At 38.1% G+C, this 23,772-nt stretch overlaps 1 protein-coding gene across 1 annotated transcript; it reads right to left on the bottom strand.

Annotated features, from left to right (window-relative positions):
- Nucleotides 1-10,810: 10,810 nt before the first annotated feature.
- On the bottom strand, nt 10,811-21,403 carry LOC115919089 (phytanoyl-CoA dioxygenase, peroxisomal-like). The gene is made up of 8 exons (XM_030999536.1): nt 21,272-21,403; nt 18,327-18,505; nt 17,189-17,354; nt 16,129-16,210; nt 14,473-14,654; nt 13,271-13,420; nt 12,384-12,518; nt 10,811-11,748 (listed from the first exon to the last, which is right to left on the bottom strand). Exons 1-8 carry the CDS (start codon nt 21,341-21,343, stop codon nt 11,695-11,697), a joined length of 1,020 nt encoding a protein of 339 aa, XP_030855396.1. The 5' UTR covers nt 21,344-21,403; the 3' UTR covers nt 10,811-11,694.
- Between the last annotated feature and the right edge of the window lie 2,369 nt (nt 21,404-23,772).

Below are 23,772 nucleotides of genomic sequence, written 5' to 3'. Positions count from 1 at the left end.
ATTTCGTTGGTGTCTTCGAATTCGATCAGACAAATAGGAAAAGAAAAGAAAAGAAATTTCTTTAGGCACTTGGCCAGTGGGATTCCTGACATATTATTCCCTGAGGAGGGGCCTGTTAAAATTACATATTTCATATAGACTACCTTGGGGAAAAAAAACATATGAGGAAATAATTTCAAATTATAGCAGCTAAGGATAATTAATGTTATTGATTTTACTTGAACTGGGAGAAAATATAGAGAAGAAACCTCAGTAAAAATTTAAGAGGAATCAACAATGGACCAAAATATTATGTATAATTTTGTTATACACGTATTCATGAATATTGAATTGTTTTTTGGTATTGGGGCAAACCCTGAAATAGACGCGATACAGAAAATTAGCTAGGCCTATATATGGCTATAGACAAAATCGTGTACTTGCACAATCGTAACTATAGAAACAGGAAAGATTAGATAGCTGGACGGTTTTCATAATCACTTGTGCAATGACAATAACATCAACTAAAATTCTGTGTATCTTGTTGTTGCTGTTAATTTGGGTACTGTAATTACATCGCGCCGTTTGTCCTACCAGTTTCGTTTGTCCGTCGGACATAACATGCGAGTTTTCTGCTCGTGTATATTTGATAAAAGGAAGCAACTCGGTAAATCATGTGGTAGACATTTTTTCTAGAAATTACATAATAATAACTCTCTACAATTTTTTAAAGCAAATGGGCCAGTCCTTTTGAAAGTAGAAGTGAATATTTTATTTAAAACCTTTATTCTATGAAGGCAAACTCGTGATATCAGCCCCACAACTGTTGTAATCGATTATACTTTTGTACGTGGCTTCGTTCTTCAACCAACTCACTACTAGTATACTCGTGATCCAGGCCCCACCTCTAAGTATTTGGGGGGAGTTTCGAGGTTTAATGAAGGAGTTAAATGGGAAATAAAAGTGATTAAAAATGGGGTTGAAAGTGAGTGGGGGAGGCTAGAGTATTTAAGATAAGGTAGAGCGTAGCACAAATTGGCGGATGCTCAGGGGGTAGGGGCATTTAATTACGGTCAGATGAGCATATTTTAATACTTTATTCATGACACTAGCAGGTCACTAATTGGCGTATGGTCCAAGGGGCGGAGCCCCCGGAAGCGCAGTGGTTTAGGCATTAAAATTACGGTCAGATGAGCATCCAGGGGCCAGCCTTAGGGCCCAAGGTGGGGTCCAGGGAGCAGAGCCCCCGGAAACTCAGGGGTATGGGCATTTAATTACGGTCACATGAGCATATTTTCTTTTCTATTTCTTTCTATTTAATTATCTTTAATATACTTTTTCAAAAGTGGGGGGGGGGGGGGGGGGGCTTGAGCCCCCAAGCCCGCCGTTCCACAGGACCTGACAAGTATTTTTTCCCTGATCCGTATATTGGACAAGGTCCTGGGGCAGCTAGCCATAATCCGATATTTGGGTCGTTTTCCGATCAGAACTAGCCCTAACTATCATTCCAGGATTTTGTTTCAAAACCTGAAACAAAGTTACCCAATCCCTTTAAGTTTCAAAAAGTAGACTTCATTGACCTGTAAATAGGCTTAGGAACCGGAGGGGGGGGGGGGCTTGGGGGGCTCAGATATCATTGAGCCCCCCCCCCCCCCATTATTTTTTGCGAGGCTTATAGATATCATTAAGCCCCCAATTCGTTGGTGGGGCTTATATATCATTGAGTCCTTAGGGGCTAAGATACCATTGAGCCCCCAATATTTTAAGTGGTGCTCAGATATCATTGAGGCGCCCCCGATACTAATTGCGGGGCTCGGATATCATTAACCCCCCCTCCCCAATCATTATATTCTAGGCATGAAACTCTTGTATATCTATAATCTACAGGCTTACCATTCAAATATAAACATTTTATAGATATTTATTTGGGGAGGAGGGGGGGGGGGGCTCAGACATCGGATCTCGCATATCATTGACCCCCAAAAACATTTTTGGTGGGGCTCGGATAACATCACGGAGACCCCCAATATTTTTGTGGGGCTCGGATAACATCACGGAGCCTCCCGATATTTTTTGAGGGGCTCGGATATCATTGAGCCCCCCCCCCCCCCCCATATTTTGGCCGGGCTCGGTTATCATTATCATTATCATTATAGATTGGTGCACATCATTATGCTTGATCATCCTCTCCTATCTGTTTGTTTTCATTCCTCTGTTAGTCATCCTTTATTTGCTTCCTATGTTATTTGATAAATATTATGCAAAAGAAACCTGGAGGTTTAAAGTTGTAAAGTCCAGGGCAGTTCAACACACGTAATCATGAAATAAGGATGTCTTCATCGAAGTTTCTCTGTAAGTTTAGAACCACGCCCTGTGCCTACCCGCTCAGGCCACTCTACATTCAGGGGTGTCGCTAAAGGGGGGGGGGGGGGTGTGAGGTTGAAGTCGGTGGGATTTTTTTTTATGTCGGTCGGCCAGCAATTTTTTCCCCTTCGAACTGCGACTTTTAATTTATCGGACAAAGAAACATTTTTGAAAATTCAGACAATGATTTAGAGTCGGTACAATGAATCGCCTTCTTTTTCTAATAATTTAATGAAACGTTGGAGCTCCCGCGCTTCGCGCGAGAGGGGGAGAAACTGAATTCAGACGATTAGGGTTAAGAGTAGAGAACGGTATACAACAAATCGTCTTCTTTCTATAATAACTTAATGAAACGTCTAATCCTCCGCGCTTCGCGTGGGATGGGGAAACTAAATTCAGACAAGGATTAAGAGTCGAGAACGGTACAACAAATCGTCTTCTTTTCATAATAATTTAATAAAACGTCTAAGCTACCGCGCTTCGCGGGAGGCCTTTCACCCATCCCCTCCCCCACATAGGGAGAGCGCTAAGTAATTCGCTTGCTCAATTCCGCCCCTCCCTAAAATAAGATCCTAGCTACGCACCTGCGTTAAAATATATAGCTATGATGCTTACTAAGTTGACGAAATAATTTGTATATTTATGTCGTCGACGAAAATGACCATTTGCGCATAACAATTTAGCCTTCGGCCCCGGGTTTATAGGGTTAAACATGTAGATATTGGGACATTTAATTGTGTCGGTAGTTGGTGGCTTGTTTTGTCGGTAATCGTTGGCCTCTATACCCCCCCCCCCCCCCCACTGAAAAAGGTCTAGCGACACTCCTGACGACACATCAGGCCTATACTTGCGTTTTGTGAGAGGCTCAAGTATCAGGGCCAGCTATCTATAGTTGAGTAAGTTTTGAAGAAAAACAAAACGAGTACTCGCTCTCCAATCGTATTGGTTTTTGGGGAATTTCGAATGTCATCAAATATGTTTTTTTCCTTTTAACAAAATAATTGTTTTGCGACTCAATTCAGGCCTGGCTAAATATAAACTTTTTCGTAAGGCAACAGACAAGTAATTTAGTCATATACATGTACCTGATTAACATTTGAAGATTTCCTACACTAGTGCCTGGCCGTGCGTGTCCCATATTTGAACACTAAGTTGCACCTGGAATTGCAACATGTGCATTATAAGCTCCAACCGCTTTCTTTCCTACAAAATACAGCCCCAAAAAATCCCAAAAGCTTGAATGCATACTATTTCACAAGATGTAATTAAACAATATGAATGATAATTATGAATGATACACTTACATGGACATGCAAATGCATGATCATTTTTTGCGCTTCTTGCTGCCAGCAAGATAGTTTCCTTCTACATTTATTTTTGTTGCTGTTATGAGTTTATATTCATATTTTTGTTATCAAACAGGAATAAATAAATGAATATATAAATACATTTGTACAATACGATTTGTACGATAGTTGTACAATGATGATAGAAGAACCAATGAAAATCGCAACTGATCTTCCCTAATTCTTTCCCTTCTTTTCTTTTCTTCCTCTTTGTTTTCTGTCCCTTTCTCTCCTCTTTCCCTTTCACTTCCCTTCTCTCTCTCTCTCTCTCTCTCTCTCTCTCTTTGCTGAGGGGGGGGGGGGGGGGGGGGAGGAGTACAAATCGGGAAAAATTGCAACTGATCTCCCCTACCTTTCTTCTTCCTCTTTTTTCCCCCTTTCCCTTCCCTTACTTCTCTCTCTCTCTCTCTCATTTAAGTTTGGTGAGGGAGGCAGGGGCCTTTTGCCCCCTCCCCCGATCCACACGATGTTGGTGGGATTAATCGCAACTGATCTCTGCTTCTTTTCACCCTTTTCTTTTCTTTTTCCGCTTTTGTGTTCCATTTTAGCTCTCCTCTTTCCCTTTCCCTTCTTACTCTCTTTTTTTTGGCGGGGAGGGGGGGGGGGGGTCGGGGGGGGGGGGGGGGGCAGAGGCAAAGGCCTTTCTCCGCGATCCACATCTTGTTTGCGTAGTGTTGGTAGTGGGGGGGGGGGGGGTAGTGAGCACCTTTTTTTTGGCCCTCGAAAATTTAACAATTTGCACCAACCCCCCAGCCCCCCCCCCCCTACTAGATCCGCCACTGCCTGTAGTTACATCCCTAGCTAGCTGGCAAAGCTGAATATGGGTTATCCAGTCGTTTCGTTCATTAAGTATAATTATACTTGTATCAGGGATATGAGAGTATATCCCTGTTTGTTTTAAATATGTAGACGTGTGGACTAGAGAACGGACATTCGGTGCGGCAGTCGGACTATTGGTGCGAGACCTCTTCCGCACAGATTGTCCGTCAGACATATTTTGAGGCGCGCACGGAATGTCCGACCCGGACATTCTGGCGGATAAAATCCGCACCGATCGTCCGCTCTCGATCGATCTCTAATAGTCGGACGATCGGTGCGGGTTACATTCTACGCGGTCACACCGGCACATACTCGTTTTTCTGAAGGTTTGTATTTTCGAAGGTTCATATATAATTCTGAAACACATATTTCCCATGCCTATAGGGGCGCATAATTTCGAAAGTGAAAAAGAGTTCTGAAAAGGAAATAGAGTTCGTAATTCCTAAAATGCTAGAGTTCGTCATTCTGAAAATGGGAAAAGGTACCTAAACAACAAACAAACATTACAAGGGAATTCAAGAGGCCGATAGCCCATCCCCCTTTCAGGTCCGGGCTAACCCGGACCCGGGACAACTCTGCCCCACTACAAAAACTGTCATTTTACCCTAACCCTAACCCTAGACCTAACCCCAAACCTGCCAAAACTGACTGATTTTGCAGCGGGATCGAGTTGTCCCCAGATAAGAGCAATTAAGCCAGACTCCGACTCCATTTATGTATATATTTAGAAGGCATTTCACTTTTCTCCTTGGATTTCTGGCTTTGATCAGTTTCGACATTTCTCTTTTCATTTCCCAGGCTAAGGCTACCCCTCCCCTTCTCTCTCTCTCTCTCTCTGATCTCCTCTCAAAGTAACATGGTCCCTACATTACTTTTATGTCCTTACATAAACATACTTTGTTACAGTAGAATATCAAATTCAGCATTTAACTATGCACCAACCATTTACAAATTAAAGAATTACCATTTGCTATCTATCCCTGATCAATAAAGGTGATCAGTATCATCATAAAGATGTTTTTGCTCTTCATGAGAAAATTTCAAAAAATCTAAAATCTGCACGTTTTAATGTTTTAAACATATATGAAAATTAACCCATTATCTAGGTAGTTCTTTCTGTGAAGAATAATTGTGATGCATAATGCTTGCAAGGCATAATCCAAAAACACATTTCACAGACATCATGAAAATAATTTTTCAAATCATGCATATTGCATCTCCGGACACAACAGCAACTGCATATCTAAACAATTTGCCCATGATTCAAATCAAATGTAGAATGAAGACTTCATCCAACACAAAATTATTAGTCACATCATCCGAATGAATAGATTTTTATTAGCATTATATCCACCATGTAAGAAATACATATCTGCAAAGTATTAACAAATATTAAATCTTTGGTACAAGTAAAAACATCAAAATTATGGTTTCCTGAATATTGTACCCACATTGGATGTGTCACAAATAAAACATGGATAAAAATCTACATACGAATAACAAAAAGTCTTATGAATCACTGTCACTGATATACCGATATAGCAAGTTATCACATGTAAATATTCGTCATCAGTCTATGATGAAATAAGAATTCTCAAATTATAAAGGCCTATATACTCTGGGTACTTATATATAGTATATCATTATAATTTATATCTACACCTATACCTATTTTCTTCCAGTGCCTTGAAAATAGGTATCTGGTACCCCATTCACAGTGGCCTCAAACACCGCGACAGCAGCGGGACTGTCCCGCTGCTGTCGCGGTGTTGTCTTCAGTGTGAAGGCTCGGACCCGTTATAAACTATCGCGGGATAACACCGCCTAGCGATAACGCCGACACAAACTATCGCTAGGGACGCCTAGCTACAGCAGCGGGACAGTCCCGCTGCTGTCGCGGTGTTTACTCAGTGTGAAGGCTCTCCGCTATAACACCGCGACAAACACGTGTGATTTGTTTACTTACCTATCACTGACCTCTTTTCTACAGCAATGGGGAACATAAAGTGAAATAGAAATAAAGTAACCAGTGGATTCAAATTGATTTTATTATTATGTAGGTATTATAATTATCCAAATAAAAATATTTCACACTTCAAAAAATTAAAATATTCTGACTGGAAGCAATAAAAATGCTAGTTTTTTAAAAAGTAATATGATCGAGGATACAAAAAGCAACTTGACATGTTTACCGCGCAATTTCAAGCAAGTATTTCCGGTCATATCGGGGTCACTCGCGGGTCATGAGCCATGCATACACGTGTTTGTTACGGAGGTAATAAAAATCACCCGCTGCAGCGTGAATGGGTACATGATATTTATCCCGCTGCTGCAGCGGGATAACTTTTCTACTGTGAATGCATTTGTAGCGGTGTTATGGCGGTGTCGCCGCTCCGCTACAACGCCGCTACAAATTTCAAAACCACTGTGAATGGGGTATAGAACTTATACCCCATTCACAGTGGTTTTGAAATTTGTAGCGGCGTTGTAGCGGAGCGGCGACACCGCCATAACACCGCTACAAATGCATTCACAGTAGAAAAGTTATCCCGCTGCAGCAGCGGGATAAATATCATGTACCCATTCACGCTGCAGCGGGTGATTTTTATTACCTCCGTAACAAACACGTGTATGCATGACTCATGACCCGCGAGTGACCCCGATATGACCGGAAATACTTGCTTGAAATTGCGCGGTAAACATGTCAAGTTGCTTTTTGTATCCTCGATCATATTACTTTTTAAAAAACTAGCATTTTTATTGCTTCCAGTCAGAATATTTTAATTTTTTGAAGTGTGAAATATTTTTATTTGGATAATTATAATACCTACATAATAATAAAATCAATTTGAATCCACTGGTTACTTTATTTCTATTTCACTTTATGTTCCCCATTGCTGTAGAAAAGAGGTCAGTGATAGGTAAGTAAACAAATCACACGTGTTTGTCGCGGTGTTATAGCGGAGAGCCTTCACACTGAGTAAACACCGCGACAGCAGCGGGACTGTCCCGCTGCTGTAGCTAGGCGTCCCTAGCGATAGTTTGTGTCGGCGTTATCGCTAGGCGGTGTTATCCCGCGATAGTTTATAACGGGTCCGAGCCTTCACACTGAAGACAACACCGCGACAGCAGCGGGACAGTCCCGCTGCTGTCGCGGTGTTTGAGGCCACTGTGAATGGGGTATAAGAATCATACATTAAATTCAACTGTTCCTTTCTCTATTTCATTTCAGTTTCTTTCATAACTTACATATGAAAAACTGGCAATACTCTTGGTAGGATTGGGAACGGATGAAAGAAGCTTTTAAAACTTGTAAAAAATACCTCCAATTAAAAAAAAAAAGAGAACTGTCCAGAACCAGTACAAATGGGGTTAGAATGATGTATATGAATGTTTTATTAGGTTCTTTATCCTCAAAGCTTACAGTATATAAGTTTGCTTGACCATGTACATTGTAAGTAAGTGTAAGGCACTATATAATCAAGGATAATTATTATTATCAACAAGTCCTCTTTAAAAAAAAAAAATCATCAATCAACATTATCACAAACCTCAAGAATTTGTCTAGGAATAAAAAAATAAACTAGATGGAATTTTGACTGCGCGCAGTCGAAAATGATGCCTCCGCCATAGAGCAATTTAAACAAGTTTGGAGTTTAAATCTCCAGTGGTTCTTGAGATATCATGATAACAATATCAATGTATGGAATTTCATAAGTTGACCTCTGTGACCCTTGACCTTTGACCTACGTGCTCCAAAATCTAATCAGATTGTCTTCCTATGGTGATACACACTATCATTAAGTTTGAAGTTTAAATCTCCAGTGGTTCTTGAGATATTATGATATGGTGATACATACTATCATTAAGTTTGAAGTGAAAATTCTCCAGTGGTTCTTGAGATATCGCGATAACGATCTCAATGTATGGAATTTCATAAGTTGACCTCTGTGACCCTTGACCTTTGACCTACGTGCTCCAAAATCTAATCAGATTGTCTTCCTATGGTGATACACACTATCATTAAGTTTGAAGTTTAAATCTCCAGTGGTTCTTGAGATATTATGATAACAATCTCAATGTATGGAATTTCATAAGTTGACCTCTGTGACCCTTGACCTTTTACCTACGTGCTCCAAAATCTAATCAGATCGTCTTCCTATGGTGATACATACTATCCTTAAGTTTGAAGTTTTTACATCTCCAGTGGTTCTTGAGATATCATGATAACAATCTCAATGTATGGAATTTCATAAGTTGACCTCTATGACCCTTGACCTTTGACCTACGTGCTCCAAAATGTAATCAGATTGTTTTCCTATAGTGATACACACTATCACTAAGTTTGAAGTTTAAATCTCCAGTGGTTCTTGAGATATCATGATAACAATCTCAATGTATGGAATTTCATAAGTTGACCTCTGTGACCCTTGACCTTTGACATACGTACTCCAAAATCTAATCAGATCGTCTTCCTATGGTGATACATACTATCCTTAAAGGGATCGTTTAACAATGTTAAATCTGAGATACACGGCCCAACGTGTTGTCAGTGTCTGTGATATGGTGTAATATTAAAGTCCTAAAAAAATTGCGCTTCAAAATGATCAAGAAGTGCCTCAAAAAAGTAAAAATCTTTGAGTGACCGGTTTTACCATACTCGTTTTCCCCAATAGACTGTAGTGTTATGAAAACCGTCAGGCGAACGGTTTTCAAAATTTGTAATTCCAATCATAAATATCTTGATAATCAGACAGGCGATCGGCTTGTAAAAGTCATGGGGTTCCTGACTGACCTAAAGGTTTATAATTATCATTGCATCATGAGCTAAATCCAGAATTTTGTTTCAGAATCTGAGACAAAGTTACCGGATCCCTTTAAGTTTGAAGTTTAAATCTCAAATGGTTCTTGAGATATCGCGCTAACAAACTCAATACAAGGAATTTCATAAGTTGACCTCTGTGACCTGTGACCTTTGACCTACGTACTCCAAAATCTAATCAGATCGTCTTCCTATGGTGATAAATACTATTCCCGAGTCTTAAGTTTAGATCTTAAATGGTTCTTGAGATATTGTGATAACGGTCAAACGGGACGGACGTACGGACGGACAACCCGAAAACATGATGCCTCCGGCACCACCTTCGGTGGCGGAGGCATAAAAAGGAGAGGTATGACATTAGACATAATCTTTCAATAATTGATACAAACGTTCGAGAAGAATCTCTTTCAATTACATGAACTATATTATTGCACAAATTTGTCATGAAACAATCACCATTTTAACCACAGTGGTGGAGAGAATGACAGAGGTCAAGAAGATATTTTTCTTTTTAGGAAAAAAACCAAGAATAAATGCAGACATTTTAATAAAATATTTTTGTCATGAATTGTTTTTCTTTGAATTTAATCAACCCGTATGATATAGAACATCATTACCCGTATCAGACATCTGAGCTGGTCATTTACAAAACCGTATTGCCCTAGTTTTCACTAGCAGTGGGAACGAAGGGGTATATTCTTTGTATTTTCCTTGGTCTCCCTGCTCGTATAGACTTTGCGTGTAGAGACGAGTGAAAATATACCTTTGTATTTTCCACGGTCTCGCATCCGGGCCATATTTTGTCATTTTCATTGCGCATCTATTATGCGTACGAGAACCTGCGCACTTTGCGCGCACTCTATTGTGACGTAATAATCACACCAAATGCACACTGTTTGCAGTGTATCGAAAATTTCGTCAAGCACTGGATGCACAGTGCTGGTTTGACAAAGCTTGTTCAGTTCTTTGAGATTGTCATGGTGGATTTCTGTATTTGCTCTAGATGTCTGATTTGGACAACAATAAAAATATTGACTGGCTTTACTTTCGGGGGATATCAGAAATATTTACCGCGCTAAGACCATATTGCCCTCGTCTTTCGACTCGGGGCAATATGATCTGAGCTTGGTCAATATTTCTGATATACCCCTCAAGGCCAGTCAATATTATATAAATATACATCTTTTTCTATTAACAAACTACATGAAATCATTACCACATCTGACTACTTTCTTGACATGGTAATATCACTATATCTGCATTTTAGTGTTTTATACACCTCTTATTATTAACCTCGGCATCGGTTCACTAAACTGTCAAAAGTACAACTTCAACAACATCCCATTGAAACTTATGCATTAAAATTAACAACCATGTCAATGGAATTTCCATGAACTTGTACATTTTGTAAAATGATGCCCTGAAGTATACTGATACCATCGTATTTCTTGGATTTCAAGAGATCTAGATAGACAGGAATTTTTGTTGTGACATAGTGTGTGAAGCTCTACTCTTACCTTATACATACCTAGCTTGATGAAGATGAATCACAATCCTGAACTTTTACAACTCACTAGAGTTCATTGATGCAAAAATAGGTAATGTTAAATAATCAGCAAAAATTTCTGATTTTACAGTAAAACTTATGACTTTCACAAAAATAAATCAATTTATCTCATTCATTTGTAAGTATTACCGGTATATGTTGTTACAAAAACTATAAAGAATTGAATTTCAACTAAGTATCTTAATTATATTATCAGGCAAAAATGCAAATATAGTAGATAACAAGATATAGAGGCTTAATAACTGTAAAACTGAAAACAAAAGAAAATTAATAGAAACTTTTAGATTTAAATGTGAAGCGAAATTTAGTGACTATTAATTGTCTTACAGCCCTTTTTACAGTACACATTGATCAAACCAAGAAAAACAAATCTATATTCTCTCTTTGGTCTTGAAGTTTGAATCTAGATGATAAACAGATGAGTAGATCCATACTCCTATCATCTCACAATTTACACGAGGAAGCCTTGAATACTGATTATATTTAACCTGAAAACCCCTAAGCTCATAATCTGGTTATGGAATTCCACTTCAAGAACATGTTGTTTAAGTTATTTTGAATTCTTGCTATCGCCGATAAATACAAAATAGCAGTATGTTACATTTCATCATAATCTATTGCTCTATTTCTCACCTATCATACATATCTTTAAAAAAAAATTCTTAAGCACATACTATTCTCCAAGTTTCAATACAAGTTTCGTTTTGATTTAGTATTTGTCGTTACCGGAACCGAAGATTACCTGTCGTGTCATTAAAGTTAAATCTTGATGAAAAAACCTTTATAGGTGATGAGTCTCACAAGGTGATACGCTCTCCTTTCACAAGTCTTCCTTTCATGTACCATATGTCCTGAGTTGAAGAAGAAATCATAAATACATAGTAAAACATACATGTATGTGTAAAAGAATTACCCTTTAGCCCTAAAAGCAATGTGAGTCTACCCACATCATGTACATGAAACCAAACCAAACCACAATAAAGAAAATGAAAAAAGGTTCATAATTCTAGAAAGAAAAATCTAAAGCCCTTCTTGTTCTGTCTTCAATTATGGAAATTGCTTTATAAAACAAGATGAAAACAATTCAGGATTGTGACTTAATATCACTAGGATGATTTGGCTCAATTACAAAAAGCTTTCCAGAATCTATCACACAATGATCTTGACCATACAGTATTGAGGACATACACCATGTAAGTTTAGAAACAAATGAATATATGAACAGCCTTGCTGATTGAATTTACCATTGCCATGCATGCATGCATACTTGCTGGGTGTACAGTGCACACCTAGCACTGATAGTGGAGATGTTACATGTACAACATGAACAAATACTTACAGACTATACATTTAGAGTATAATTCAAGTGTAGGTACGATCCTCAAACATCATTACTGAATCAATGAGCCATTCCAATCTTCAAATAAGCAATTAGCAAATCAAAAAAAAAATTGTTCAACTTCCATAGAAAAGAGAACTGTCTAACCTTGATGTTGACTTCAACATCTTCTCCAAGTTTCCTCTTAGCAACATCAGTGATTTCATTTGCCATATTAGCTTGTGTTGTCCCGGCAACATCGATGTAGTGGCAATTAGAAGAGGCATAATGGCAGGAGATTGCCTGTAAGAAATCAAATAAATATAAAGTGTAAAATAAACATTAAAGCTAAATATATGTTTACAGGCCCATCTTAAAGTTAATACAAAGTTTTGGGAACTTTAGAAAATTGGTCGGATAGTGATTCTTCACAAATTTGATTTATTTGGATGCCCCTGTGGATATATTATAAGCATTAGAAAATCTAGTCCCTAAAACATTTCTGTTTTTGAGAAAAATTGAATATAAAAATTTACCGGTGCTCCCGGTAAATTTTGAAGATTTCAAATAGCGCCTACGGCCTTACAATAGTGGCTGCGACCATGTAAATCTCAGAATATGTAGTTGTGATATATAATTTTCGAACGGGAATAGCTAATCGATCAAATTTAGTCAAGAAACATTTTTCTATAGCTTAATTAATATCTTGACCTTGAGAGGGAGCTATACAACATAAAGAGTTTATTATTTATAATTTCATAACTTTAGACTTGTTTTCAACCGCGACAGCGATCACTGAATATTGTAGGATCGCATATGCTTCCAATATGTTCATTTGAACCAAATTCATGACCCCATACCAAAACTTTGTATTACCTTTAATGCTGGTTTTTGTTTGTTAATGCCATGGCCAGCTTACGATGTGTTATATACCAATAAGTATTCCTTTCATCTCACTCAAGGTACATTAAAAATGACTGTGGTATTCAAAAGTCTTTTTTCCCCCAAGATATATTTTCACCACATTCATAGGTAATGGTAAGAAGAGTTTGTACCTTCCTAAATCCACTTGTTTTATTAGTTCCAGATCCATGAAGCAAGAGGGGATGGAAGAAGACTGTATCTCCTTTCTCCATCTCAAGATGAACTCTGGGAGCAGATGCATCAAAGTCCATTATTCCATGGTACATCTTGTTCACACCTCCCTAAACAAAAGACATTACAAATATATATTATCTCCTCATGTCTACTGCAATTTTGGTGCATATTTATTGACTGATTAATCACTGATTTGACAATGTGTGTGATGATGAATCAAATTTGATGATAATTAAATATCCAGGAGATAATGGCTCTCTATCTCAGATCGATTTGCTAGAATGATTAAGGACTCAGTGTCTTCATCATCATCATCATTTATCAAAGTCAGCATTTTCCCTCTTACAAAGATTACTGACTTTCGTGACATGATGGCACTCCCTCTCCCCACTTCTTCTTGTCTCTAGCATACTCTTCATTTAGACCAACCTTACAGTTACTGCTTTCTTTCTTCACCATTTCTATCCATGAAATCTTCCTTTCCCTCATATGCCATCCACTTCCGAATCTCAAGCTCTTTTCTCAGGTTTGTCATCTTCCCTTCTCAACGAATGACCCAAACAAATGAATGAATGAAGGAATAAATAAATAAAATGATACATTGAATTGAGTTTTCTTGCTATATCAAGTACGGCTTGAAACATATGCACACTTAATGTATTGCAGAGTGCGTATACTGTAATAGGTGAGGGCTCGTTTTCATGTGGTACTTGTTCCTTCATTCAGGCACTATTCAAAATCTTATTACAGACAAACCTCTCTATACACACTTTTCAAATGAAATAACAAACAAACAAACAACCAAAGATAATTTTTTAAAGGTGGTGGCTAAATCTGGATTGACTACAAATTTTGAGCTAAATTCACATCAAAACTCTCAAAAGGTGAATTAAAAAAAAGAAATAGTGATCCTATAGAAAGAAAAATAGTAGTATACTGAAAAAAATTGTTCAGTTCTAAAGTTACGACTGGGTATCTGAGCTTGGATGCAACAACAAAGAAGAAGTAAGAAATAAAATACAATGTACTCTATATGCACTATCCCTTCAAATTAATTTTGACAAAGTAATGTGCTCCTAAAATGAAGTTATATCACATGTATGATTAAGTCAGCTGACCACTGACTCATCAAACCTTTAGCATGATGGTTTGTGCATACCTCCCATTTAGGATAATCATGACGCATTAACTGTCCCTTATGTGAGCCTGGAATCACCACAAGACAGCCGTTTTGTCTGTGTACTTTCTCCATAGCTGTCCAGGAACACACAATGCTCTTAGCTGGTCGGAATGGGAAGTAGTGTAGATCCTGATGCATGGGATGCCGAGAGGTCTTGCTTCCTGCAGCAAAATAATCCAAAATAAACAAGTCAACGCAAAGCGTAGCATCCCCTCTCGGGGTACAAATGGCCTACCGGTAAATACCTCAGAACAAGTTACCTCCATTGGACTATACTATTATATCACTAGGCAAGGAAGTTAACCACATTTCACATATATAATTAGGTGTTTTTGCATATTTAATGAGCTATGACCTTTCACCTTTGACCTACATACTCATAAATCAAACTTAGGCTGTACATGTATTTTGATACTCCTGCCTTCATATTAAATTTCATTAAAATTCGTCAAACATTACTCAAGTTATAGAAGGGAACCAGATTCGCATATTTAATGAGCTATGACGTTTGACCTACATACTCCGAAATGAAACTTAGGCTGTGTTTTGATACCATGAACCTTCATATCAAATTTCATTAAAATCTGTCAAACATTACTAAAGGTATCAACGGAAACCAGATGTGTATTTTTTCGCATATTTAATGAGCTATGACCTTTGACCTATGTACTCCAAAATCAAACTTAACCTGTATTTTGATATCATGTACCTTCATATTAAATTCCGTCAAACACTACTGAAGTTATCGATCGGAAATCAAATTTGTTACGGACGGACGCACGGACGGACGGCAGCGTTACTATATCCCCTCCGACTTTGTCGGTGAGGGGATAATAAAAAGCCATTTACTAAGCTAGAGATATCTCTATCTATGAGAAATGTGTGTTATATAACAACTACACAAGTTTAAAGAAATCTAACAGCTAAAACATTCCATCGCTTGAATAATGAATGAAAAAACTGTCTTTTCATGTTTTAAAGTCTTTTTTTACATTTCTGTAAATCTGGTAGTCTCATCTTAAACTAATAAATGTAATGGAAGTAGGCAGATATCATTAAACATGAAGCATGTGTGATCCTTGTATGAACAATATACTAGATGCATCACCATCAGTGTGTGGATTTTGATGCCAGGCATATCCTTGCAAACTCAATTAACATGAGGCCTAAAAAAAAAAGATGTTGTGTTGCCCTTTAGGTGCCAAAACATGGGTCGGTCGGTCAGAAATTTTTTTTGTTTTTTTTCTTCTCCCTCTTTGGCTGATATTTTTCAGTATGAATGCTTTAATATATATATTTTTTTTTAAACGGTAAAAAAAAAAAAAAAAATCGAAAAAACCGACCGTAGATTTCAAGATTTTGGGGTCGGTCACAAAGGGCAATACAACATCTTTTTTTTTAGGCCTGAGTGAAGGTGACATTGAAGGCAAACATGTACAAACCATATTTACGTTCTGTTCACTTTTTTAGATGTTACATCAAGATTAGATTTTTTTTATTCATAACATCCTTCTAAATATACAATGTTAAAATGATAAATAAGTCCTATGAAGTGTAGCATGAGATCATACAAGATTACATGTTGTACAAAATGCCTTATTGTTATCTTCATAATGAGCCATAAACATCACTTACCTGGATCAGGAGGTTTGTTGATAAGCATTGTATGCATTGCCATTGCATCAGGTCCAGTGAAGCACTCTACATATTGCAATAGCTGTAACAACAAACCAAAGTCCACATATTGTTAAAGGTAGAAAATTACCTGTATGTGTCAATTAGTGCAGCAAGTCACGTATCTAGGTTTTCAAAGGTCTCCTGATATTGCTGATAACATCTTCTACTACAATCATACATATCATTCTTTCCTTAGTACCTTTATCAGACATTATCATTTGTTTTCCTTCTTGAACTATCATCTGTTCAGAGCCTTAAGGACTTTAAATATGTCTTAAAGTATATGAGTTCAATGCCCTTCTGGCTCCAAAGATATGTAATCAAAACTGAAGCACATGATTTTCTTAATAAAAGTTCATCAGTTCCTTTATAATCCACAACATTAAAAATTGATCATTAACATAATAAGTAATGAAGGAAACATCAAACAATGATATATTAATAAGTTTGCACACAAATATTTTTTCAGATAACACTGTCAATTAAACCGATTAATACAAAGAGTCCAAATTATATCTACTCCAATACAAGAAATATGCTCTTTCTAAATGTGAAAATTCATGCTTGTCATTTCACAGTGAGTTTGTTCAAGTACAATTGCGGCACTTTATAATAAATGATTAAATGAATGAATAAATTCAGGTCGTTCATGAAATCAAAATAATTACACAATTCCAGCAAATATCTCAAAACCACATGCATTTATCTCGATCAATAAATTTAGATTTATGAAAGGATGACATCCTATTATATTAAATCCTATTCATCTTCCAAATGAGGCAGGAGACAGGTCAATTCAATTTGAAAGATTAATAATGCACATATGAATGATCATTGATCAGTGACCATTAAAGCCACCCCGTCCCTAAACGTCGGTGTATAAGGAAAGGGGTTTTGAATTCATCCTGTATTGAAATGTTTTTAGTGGGACTGTACAGGTGTCATATTTATTGTTCAGATTTCACAATTTCTGCAATGAGGAAACCAAAATGAAATAGTAATCACATTTGATAACTACCTCTGGCGAGCTGCAGTAGGAGAATAGGACTTCATTGTCTTGAAAGTCTTGGAGTTTATTGATTGCTCTTTCACCACTCAATGTTTTAAGGGCAACATCCTTCATGATAGTCATACCGGCAGAGCGCTGTCTATTCTTCCCTTCACAGATAAGCTCAAACTCCTCCCTGTAAATGAATTAAAGAATTAAAAGGATATCATACAATCACTTGTATTGATCAATCATATTTTTAATACCATACAAACCCATAGTCACTTTGTTAAATACCAGTAAACACATGTATTTGAAGAGTAAAATTTAATTTTTGTGACTTGTTGGATCACCTGATTTATAAAGTGAAGAATTAAGAACGTGGGTCATTGACTAATGCTTTAATGCAGCTCCAAACTGAATACCTCAGAACATGATTAAAAAACACTACCAATATCAATTTTAAACAAGAGGTGCTATCAATGACCTAAGAGCTTAATCATATCAGCCAATAATTGAATAATATCAGGTAGATTCTATCCAAATTCCAAAGAGATGTTATAATACATGGTTGGTGAATACAATTTCACTGTTTATTTTCACCAGATATACTGGGAGGGAACTTCCCTATTAGTTAAACAAATTCTTTTATTCTAACCAATAACTATTAAGCTTATTGACCCAACGACCATATGTGATATTCCTTGTCACAGCTATTATCCCAGTTCATTATTTATCATGTATACCCCTCTAATGCGACTGTATCAAGATTCAAATGGAATTTTTTAAATTTCAGGCCATCTGAGCCCCCCCCCCCCCCCCCCCCAAGAACCACTGCTCTATCAGATAAGATACCAATTTCTGATTTTTCAATTTTCATCTGTGTACATGGCCTATAACAGCAGTTTTCTCCTACAATAACACACATGAGCTTTCTACAATATCAGGGACTCCAGAAGAAATTGAGTATCAAGGAAGAAATGTAAATTATATACATGTATGTAATATATTTCCATTTCTGCTAGAATGCTTTAGTCCTCTAAAACCATTCAATCTCATATAGAGATATGTTAGTTCACTCCCTTTGCATAAGGATTAACATCTTCAGAGATCCCACACAAAACATTCCATGCTTTTCTCTACTACCACAATCTGAGTACGACCTTACCTGTATGCATCGATTTTGTGATGAGGTACAAGATTGGGAATAACCAAGAAGCCATTCTCCTGGTACGATCGCTCTTGTTCCGCTGTAAGAATACTGTTCTTCACGACATACTGAATCTCATTGGACAGTCCTGCTTGAAGTGATGGTGATAATGAATCAGAAGAAACTTGCTGTTGAATCTATAGCAGCAAAAATAACAAATTTAGTTAAATTACACTTCTATTACATTGCACAGTTGCGATAAGAAGTTCCTCTCAGTAAAAACGTGGGGTTACAATTTTATGTGCAAAGCTCAGATAGTGCATATATATCAAGAGCATATTTTGGGCTATAGTTGAATAGAAGTACCCAAATATTTCATCATGACAGATAGCATGCCAAAATTATCATTTCAGTGCTCATATTTAGCTTTGATTATTTCTTTAACCCTATTAAATAAGCCAGGTTATTTTGGTACCCTCTCAGCCAAGTCAGGTGGGGGGAGGGGCTGGACTTGTATGTGTGTAGAGGTACGTCTTGCAAATTGGCACCTGGCTGGAATGCCACTCGGGTGTTAACGTACCCGGTAGGATGCAAACATCAATAGTTTGCTCAGCTTGCCATTGTGAGCGTCTGTAAAGTGGCACCTAGCTGGAATGCTCCCCAGAGAGTAGAGAATGAATCTGATGTCTGGCATAATAATATGGGGTCCGCTCGCTATTCATAAAGACCTCTATTCATATCAAAGGACTGCTATATATAAGGACCGCTATTCATAATTTGAGAAAAGGTTCATTATTCATAAGGGTCATTATTCATAAGGAGAATAAAGAACCGCAATTCATAAAGGCGAAGGTTGCTATTCCTAATACAAAATCAGGGTTGTATAGGGGTCCCTATTCATAATACGAGAAGAGGGCCGCTATATTCATGATACGTTAAATGGACGTTTTTAAAAATTGTCGGCCTATTTAATTTGGAAATTCCATTCACCCATTTCTTGTAAATGATCAAGGATGATTCTTGAATGATCAGTTATTTCATGGGGATACCAATTAATTTGTATTTTACCTGTTTATATACTTGTGTATTTATCTATTTTGTTTTTGATGCTGTTATTCGTTTTATTATTACCAAACAGGGCCTCATGGAAGACCACCAAATTGGTGATATGTGCCACCTTGTATAAATATCAGAAATAAATAAATAAATATCTTATTATGAAAAGCGCGACCCTCATTTTTTATTTAATATGAATAGCTGTCCTTATGAGCTTGATCCCCAATATAATTTTTTTTTAAATGCAGTGTAAAATAAGAAAAATAACCTCTCAGTCTCACCAATACCATATCTCTAAAATTAACACTGACCATTGCAATCATCCAAAAACAGCTACTGCCAAACTCACTCTCGGAACAAGTTTAGAATACCACGGCCACCTCACCACTAAAATTGACCAAACGCTCGTAGGGAACCAAATACTTCACAAATGAAGCTAAATTTCAAGACTAACCTAATCCTAACCCTTACTCTATTCATTTTTATTCTAACCCTAACCCTTAGCTAAGGTCTTCAAAGTTTATGTACATTTTGTAGCAGCTCTTACATTCGCCCTACTTTTATCGTACATTCATGTTCACAGTTATTTTCTATCACGCTACATATTTATATTCAGTTATTCGGACCATGTGTGTTCATTCTTTCAATCGAGCACCGTGTACCACGCATCCGTTCACCCGCGTATTTTCAACGCCACAATGTTTTTCTTCACTCCCGCTTCCACTTTGGTCGAGTCAAGATGTCTCTATGATTTCCTCTCCGGGCTTTATTCTTCTGTGCCTTTCGTCTCTTTTATGGCACATCAACTCTTTCTCTGCCGTCTTCAATGGACTGGCAGCCTTCCAGTGGAACATTTAAATCAGGACCCGACATGGCGCTTGATTATTCGCTGGGAGCTGCCAGTTTCTTTGTTCCGGTAGCTCTTTCCATACTCGAGCTCGACTCACCCTAGTTCGTCTATTATTTCATCAACGAGTTCGACCTACTGCAACTCTGATGATTTCTCCATCAAAGTCCGGCTCATTCATTGAGCGACCTCACTGCTCACCTTCACCACCGGCTTTGATGTCTACATTTCTACCCTTGGCCTCCGATATTCAAGCGATTCACTGCTTCGTCATTGAGCGCCACATTCCTTCTCTTCTCTTCTTGCCTGAGAGCTTCATCTTCATCAGGAGCGTCAGCGTTGAGATCCTTCACGGCTCTTCAGCCACGACTAGGAAGCTGCATCTCCGCCTTCAAGCCTCTGCACTATTCATCGCGTGATTCACATCTTATCATCTTCATTGGACTTTCGACCTCCTTTCCACTCTGTCGTAAGCTCTATTCATTTCATTGCATTTATTCATCATTATATGACCATTTAAACTCTGTGCAATATCTACGATTCTCATTCATGCGATTAGTATTCCGAATCATTTATTTGCCTGACTGACTTCACTTGCAAGTGTTAGTCTAGATCTATCATATTTATTCATCAATAAACATATTGAAAAGGGAATACTTTCTTTCATGTATTTTATTGCCAGTGCAAACTTGTTTTCCTCGTAGCTAAAATAAAATAAGAGTTAGACTATGTTGTGTGGATCAGTGAACACGCTTTTACAATATTAACCCACAAATACAATACCCCACACACTCATTTCTCTACACATGGTGGGGCATTCTAATTAAGTTAAGCCGAGAAGAGAACCAAGCAATGACAATGCGATGTCAATCTATATAGACCCTAGCTATAGACCCTATTACACCAAAAAATATATATCTATATAGCTATATTACACCAAAAAATGTATATCTATTATAGATCTAGATATACATTTTATCATTCAATGATAAATAAAAAGTGGAATTAGCGCCGAAATACCTAAGCTGCAATAAAAACTAAAGTCCCAAATTAAACGTACCAAAGGAGCAAAATGACGATTAAAGACGTTCAGACGTCTCAGCGCCTCACTGGGTCCTGTGTCTGATTCCATTTTTCTAGATCAATGACAATGCAACCTTAACCGGCTGTAGTAGTGTGCAGTACGAATAGCGGACTACGCTCATCCCGTTTATGTTTTAAGTCGGAGTGGCTACCTGTGATCATAAAGGTCAACGAACTATTTGGACGGGTCCTTAGCTTGCTCTGTATGACTTCCCTAGTGCAGTGACAAGGTGACAATGACAATGACAATGACATCTATCATGTCACCCATAATCGGGGTATTGGAGAATACAATCTTATATACACATGTATACAATCATATATAATCCACTAGAATAGAAATAAATAAATATATACATTAAAAACTGTAATACTAATGGGCTAATTATCATACTTCTAATCTCCTATATTTACACAAAAAATTTCAGAAAAAAAGAGAGAAGGAAGGAAAGGGAAAGAAAAAAGGAAAAAACGAGATAAAGAGAGGGATAAAAAGAGGAATAAGACAAGAAAAGAAGGAAGATAAATCAGTTGCGATTTTCCCGCCAACAAAATGTGGATGGGGTGGGGCCGGGGGGGGGGGGGGGGGGCAATCGGCCCTTGCCTCGCCGTCCCCGAGCCCCCCGCCAGCAGGCCCGTAGCCAGAGTTTGATGTTGGGGGGGGGGGGGCACGGGCGTACGCAGGATTTTTTCAAGGGGGGGGGGGGGTAAGGTCACCTTTAGGTCAGCCATGGGCATTTTTTTAATTTTTTTTTAAAATTAAGAAAACAAAAACAAAAAATCCAAAGGGTGGGGGGGTTTAGGTTTTTTTTAGGGGGTTTACACACATAAAAATACCAAAGGGGGGGGGGGGGTTCAACCCCCCCTGCGTACGCGCCTGGGGGGGGGCACATACACGCAATCGATCAAGGTAAAAAAAAGGGGTCTAAAAAAGTTCAACCGATCTTCTTTTTTTTGGGGGGGGGGGGTGTGTGCCCCCCCCCCCCCCCGTGGCTACGTGTTTGCCCGCTAGCATCTCTTCAAAATATTCATTTTACCAATGTTAACCTTTTAGCATGGATATTAGTTTTCTGCAGGCAGAACGAAACGTAAAATTCGTCGCTGTTTTCACGAAGTGACGGTACGTAGTGAAAAAAAATTGCATTCACTTTGCGTGACGATTTTCCTCACTACCATCACTTCGTGAAAACAAGGACGAATTATCATGCATTAACATGTTAGTGTATCATTAGAATTATTCATATATGACATCTCGTGCATCAACTCTTTCGTCTTTTTTTGCGCATGGCGGATCGTCAATGAAACAAAGATATCTCTATGGGCTTTTGTCGACTTTGTTTGTTTCTACGGCAGGCAGCCTTTGAAAATGAATGCGATTAATCAAATTAAGGAAATGCAATTAGGCATTATTTTAAACAAACAGAACTTTGTTATATCTCATTTTTCCTGATTGAGCCATCATATAAAAGGGCAGAAAATGAACTTTCTAGAATTGTGATTTTCTCTTTGAAATTCAGATACCACCCGCCAAATGACGTTTTGGTACCATTTCTTCGCTTTGTTTTTGATCACTCATGCGTGAAATGCAGCATTATGAGCTGCATCGAATGAAAGAGGAGGATCTATACGCTTTACAATTATATGTGTCATTATTAATTTTAAGAGTGATTGGGACGCACTGTATGCCTATATTGGAAGGTTGCATGGCGAATAAAAATCAATCAATCAATCAGAGAGAGGGAGAAAAGAAAAGAAAGTACTGAGGACGTAGGAATTAAGTGAAATACCCCCATGATGGAGCACGCTTCGAGTGCTCAATACCCAAAGACGTTGCCAAATATAAAACCCACGCGAGCTGGTGGGAGTTATGAGCGTATATCAGGCAGTAGCCACGGGGGGGGGGGGGGGGGGGGCACAGGGGGCACGTGCCCCCCCCAAAAAAACGTCAAAGATCGGTTGAACTTTTTTAGACCCCCCCCTTTTTTTTTTTTACCTCGATCGATTACATGTATGTGCCCCCCCCCCCCAACATCAAACTCTGGCTACGTGCCTGGAGCATATGGCAATCCGTTTTTTTAATAATTTATATATTCCTATTTTTTAATATCAAGAATTGGGAATAAATGTTAAAACGGCTTGCCATCATGAGCGTACACAATATTATGACCAGTGGCGGATTCAGGGGGGGGGGGGGCACAGGAGGCACGTGACCCCCGGTAAAAAAAAAAATTAAGAAAAGGGGGAGGGAGAAAAAGAAGAGGGAGAAAAAGAGAAAAAGGAGTGGGAAAGAAAGGGGAGGGGAAAAAGAAAGAAAAGGGAAGAGAGAAAGAAGAAGAAAAGAGGGAGGAGAGAAAAGGGGAGAGGAGAAAAAAGAAGAGGAAACTGGAAGAAAGAGAAGCGAGAGGAGAGAAAAGGTGGAAAAGGAAGAATGGGGAAAAGACTGAGGAGAAAAAAGGGGGAAATGGAGAATAATGAGTA

Source organism: Strongylocentrotus purpuratus, unplaced genomic scaffold (genome assembly GCF_000002235.5).
Source record: "Strongylocentrotus purpuratus isolate Spur 01 unplaced genomic scaffold, Spur_5.0 spur5_scaffold_5, whole genome shotgun sequence".
Taxonomy (NCBI): Eukaryota; Metazoa; Echinodermata; class Echinoidea; order Camarodonta; family Strongylocentrotidae; genus Strongylocentrotus; species Strongylocentrotus purpuratus.
The sequence above is the reverse complement of the archived record's forward strand: the minus strand, read 5'-3'. Positions and strand labels throughout refer to the sequence as shown.

What these genes read in the sequence shown, in the direction of transcription:
- LOC115919089 (XM_030999536.1), bottom strand. Translation starts at nt 21,343, where the DNA reads ATGGAATCAGACACAGGACCCAGTGAGGCGCTGAGACGTCTGAACGTC. An exon ending in CAACAAACCTCCTGATCCAG is followed by an intron (nt 14,655 to 16,128) that starts GTAAGTGATGTT and finishes ATTTTGCTGCAG; the next exon opens with GAAGCAAGACCTCTCGGCAT. An exon ending in ATGATTATCCTAAATGGGAG is followed by an intron (nt 13,421 to 14,472) that starts GTATGCACAAAC and finishes TCTTTTGTTTAG; the next exon opens with GGAGGTGTGAACAAGATGTA.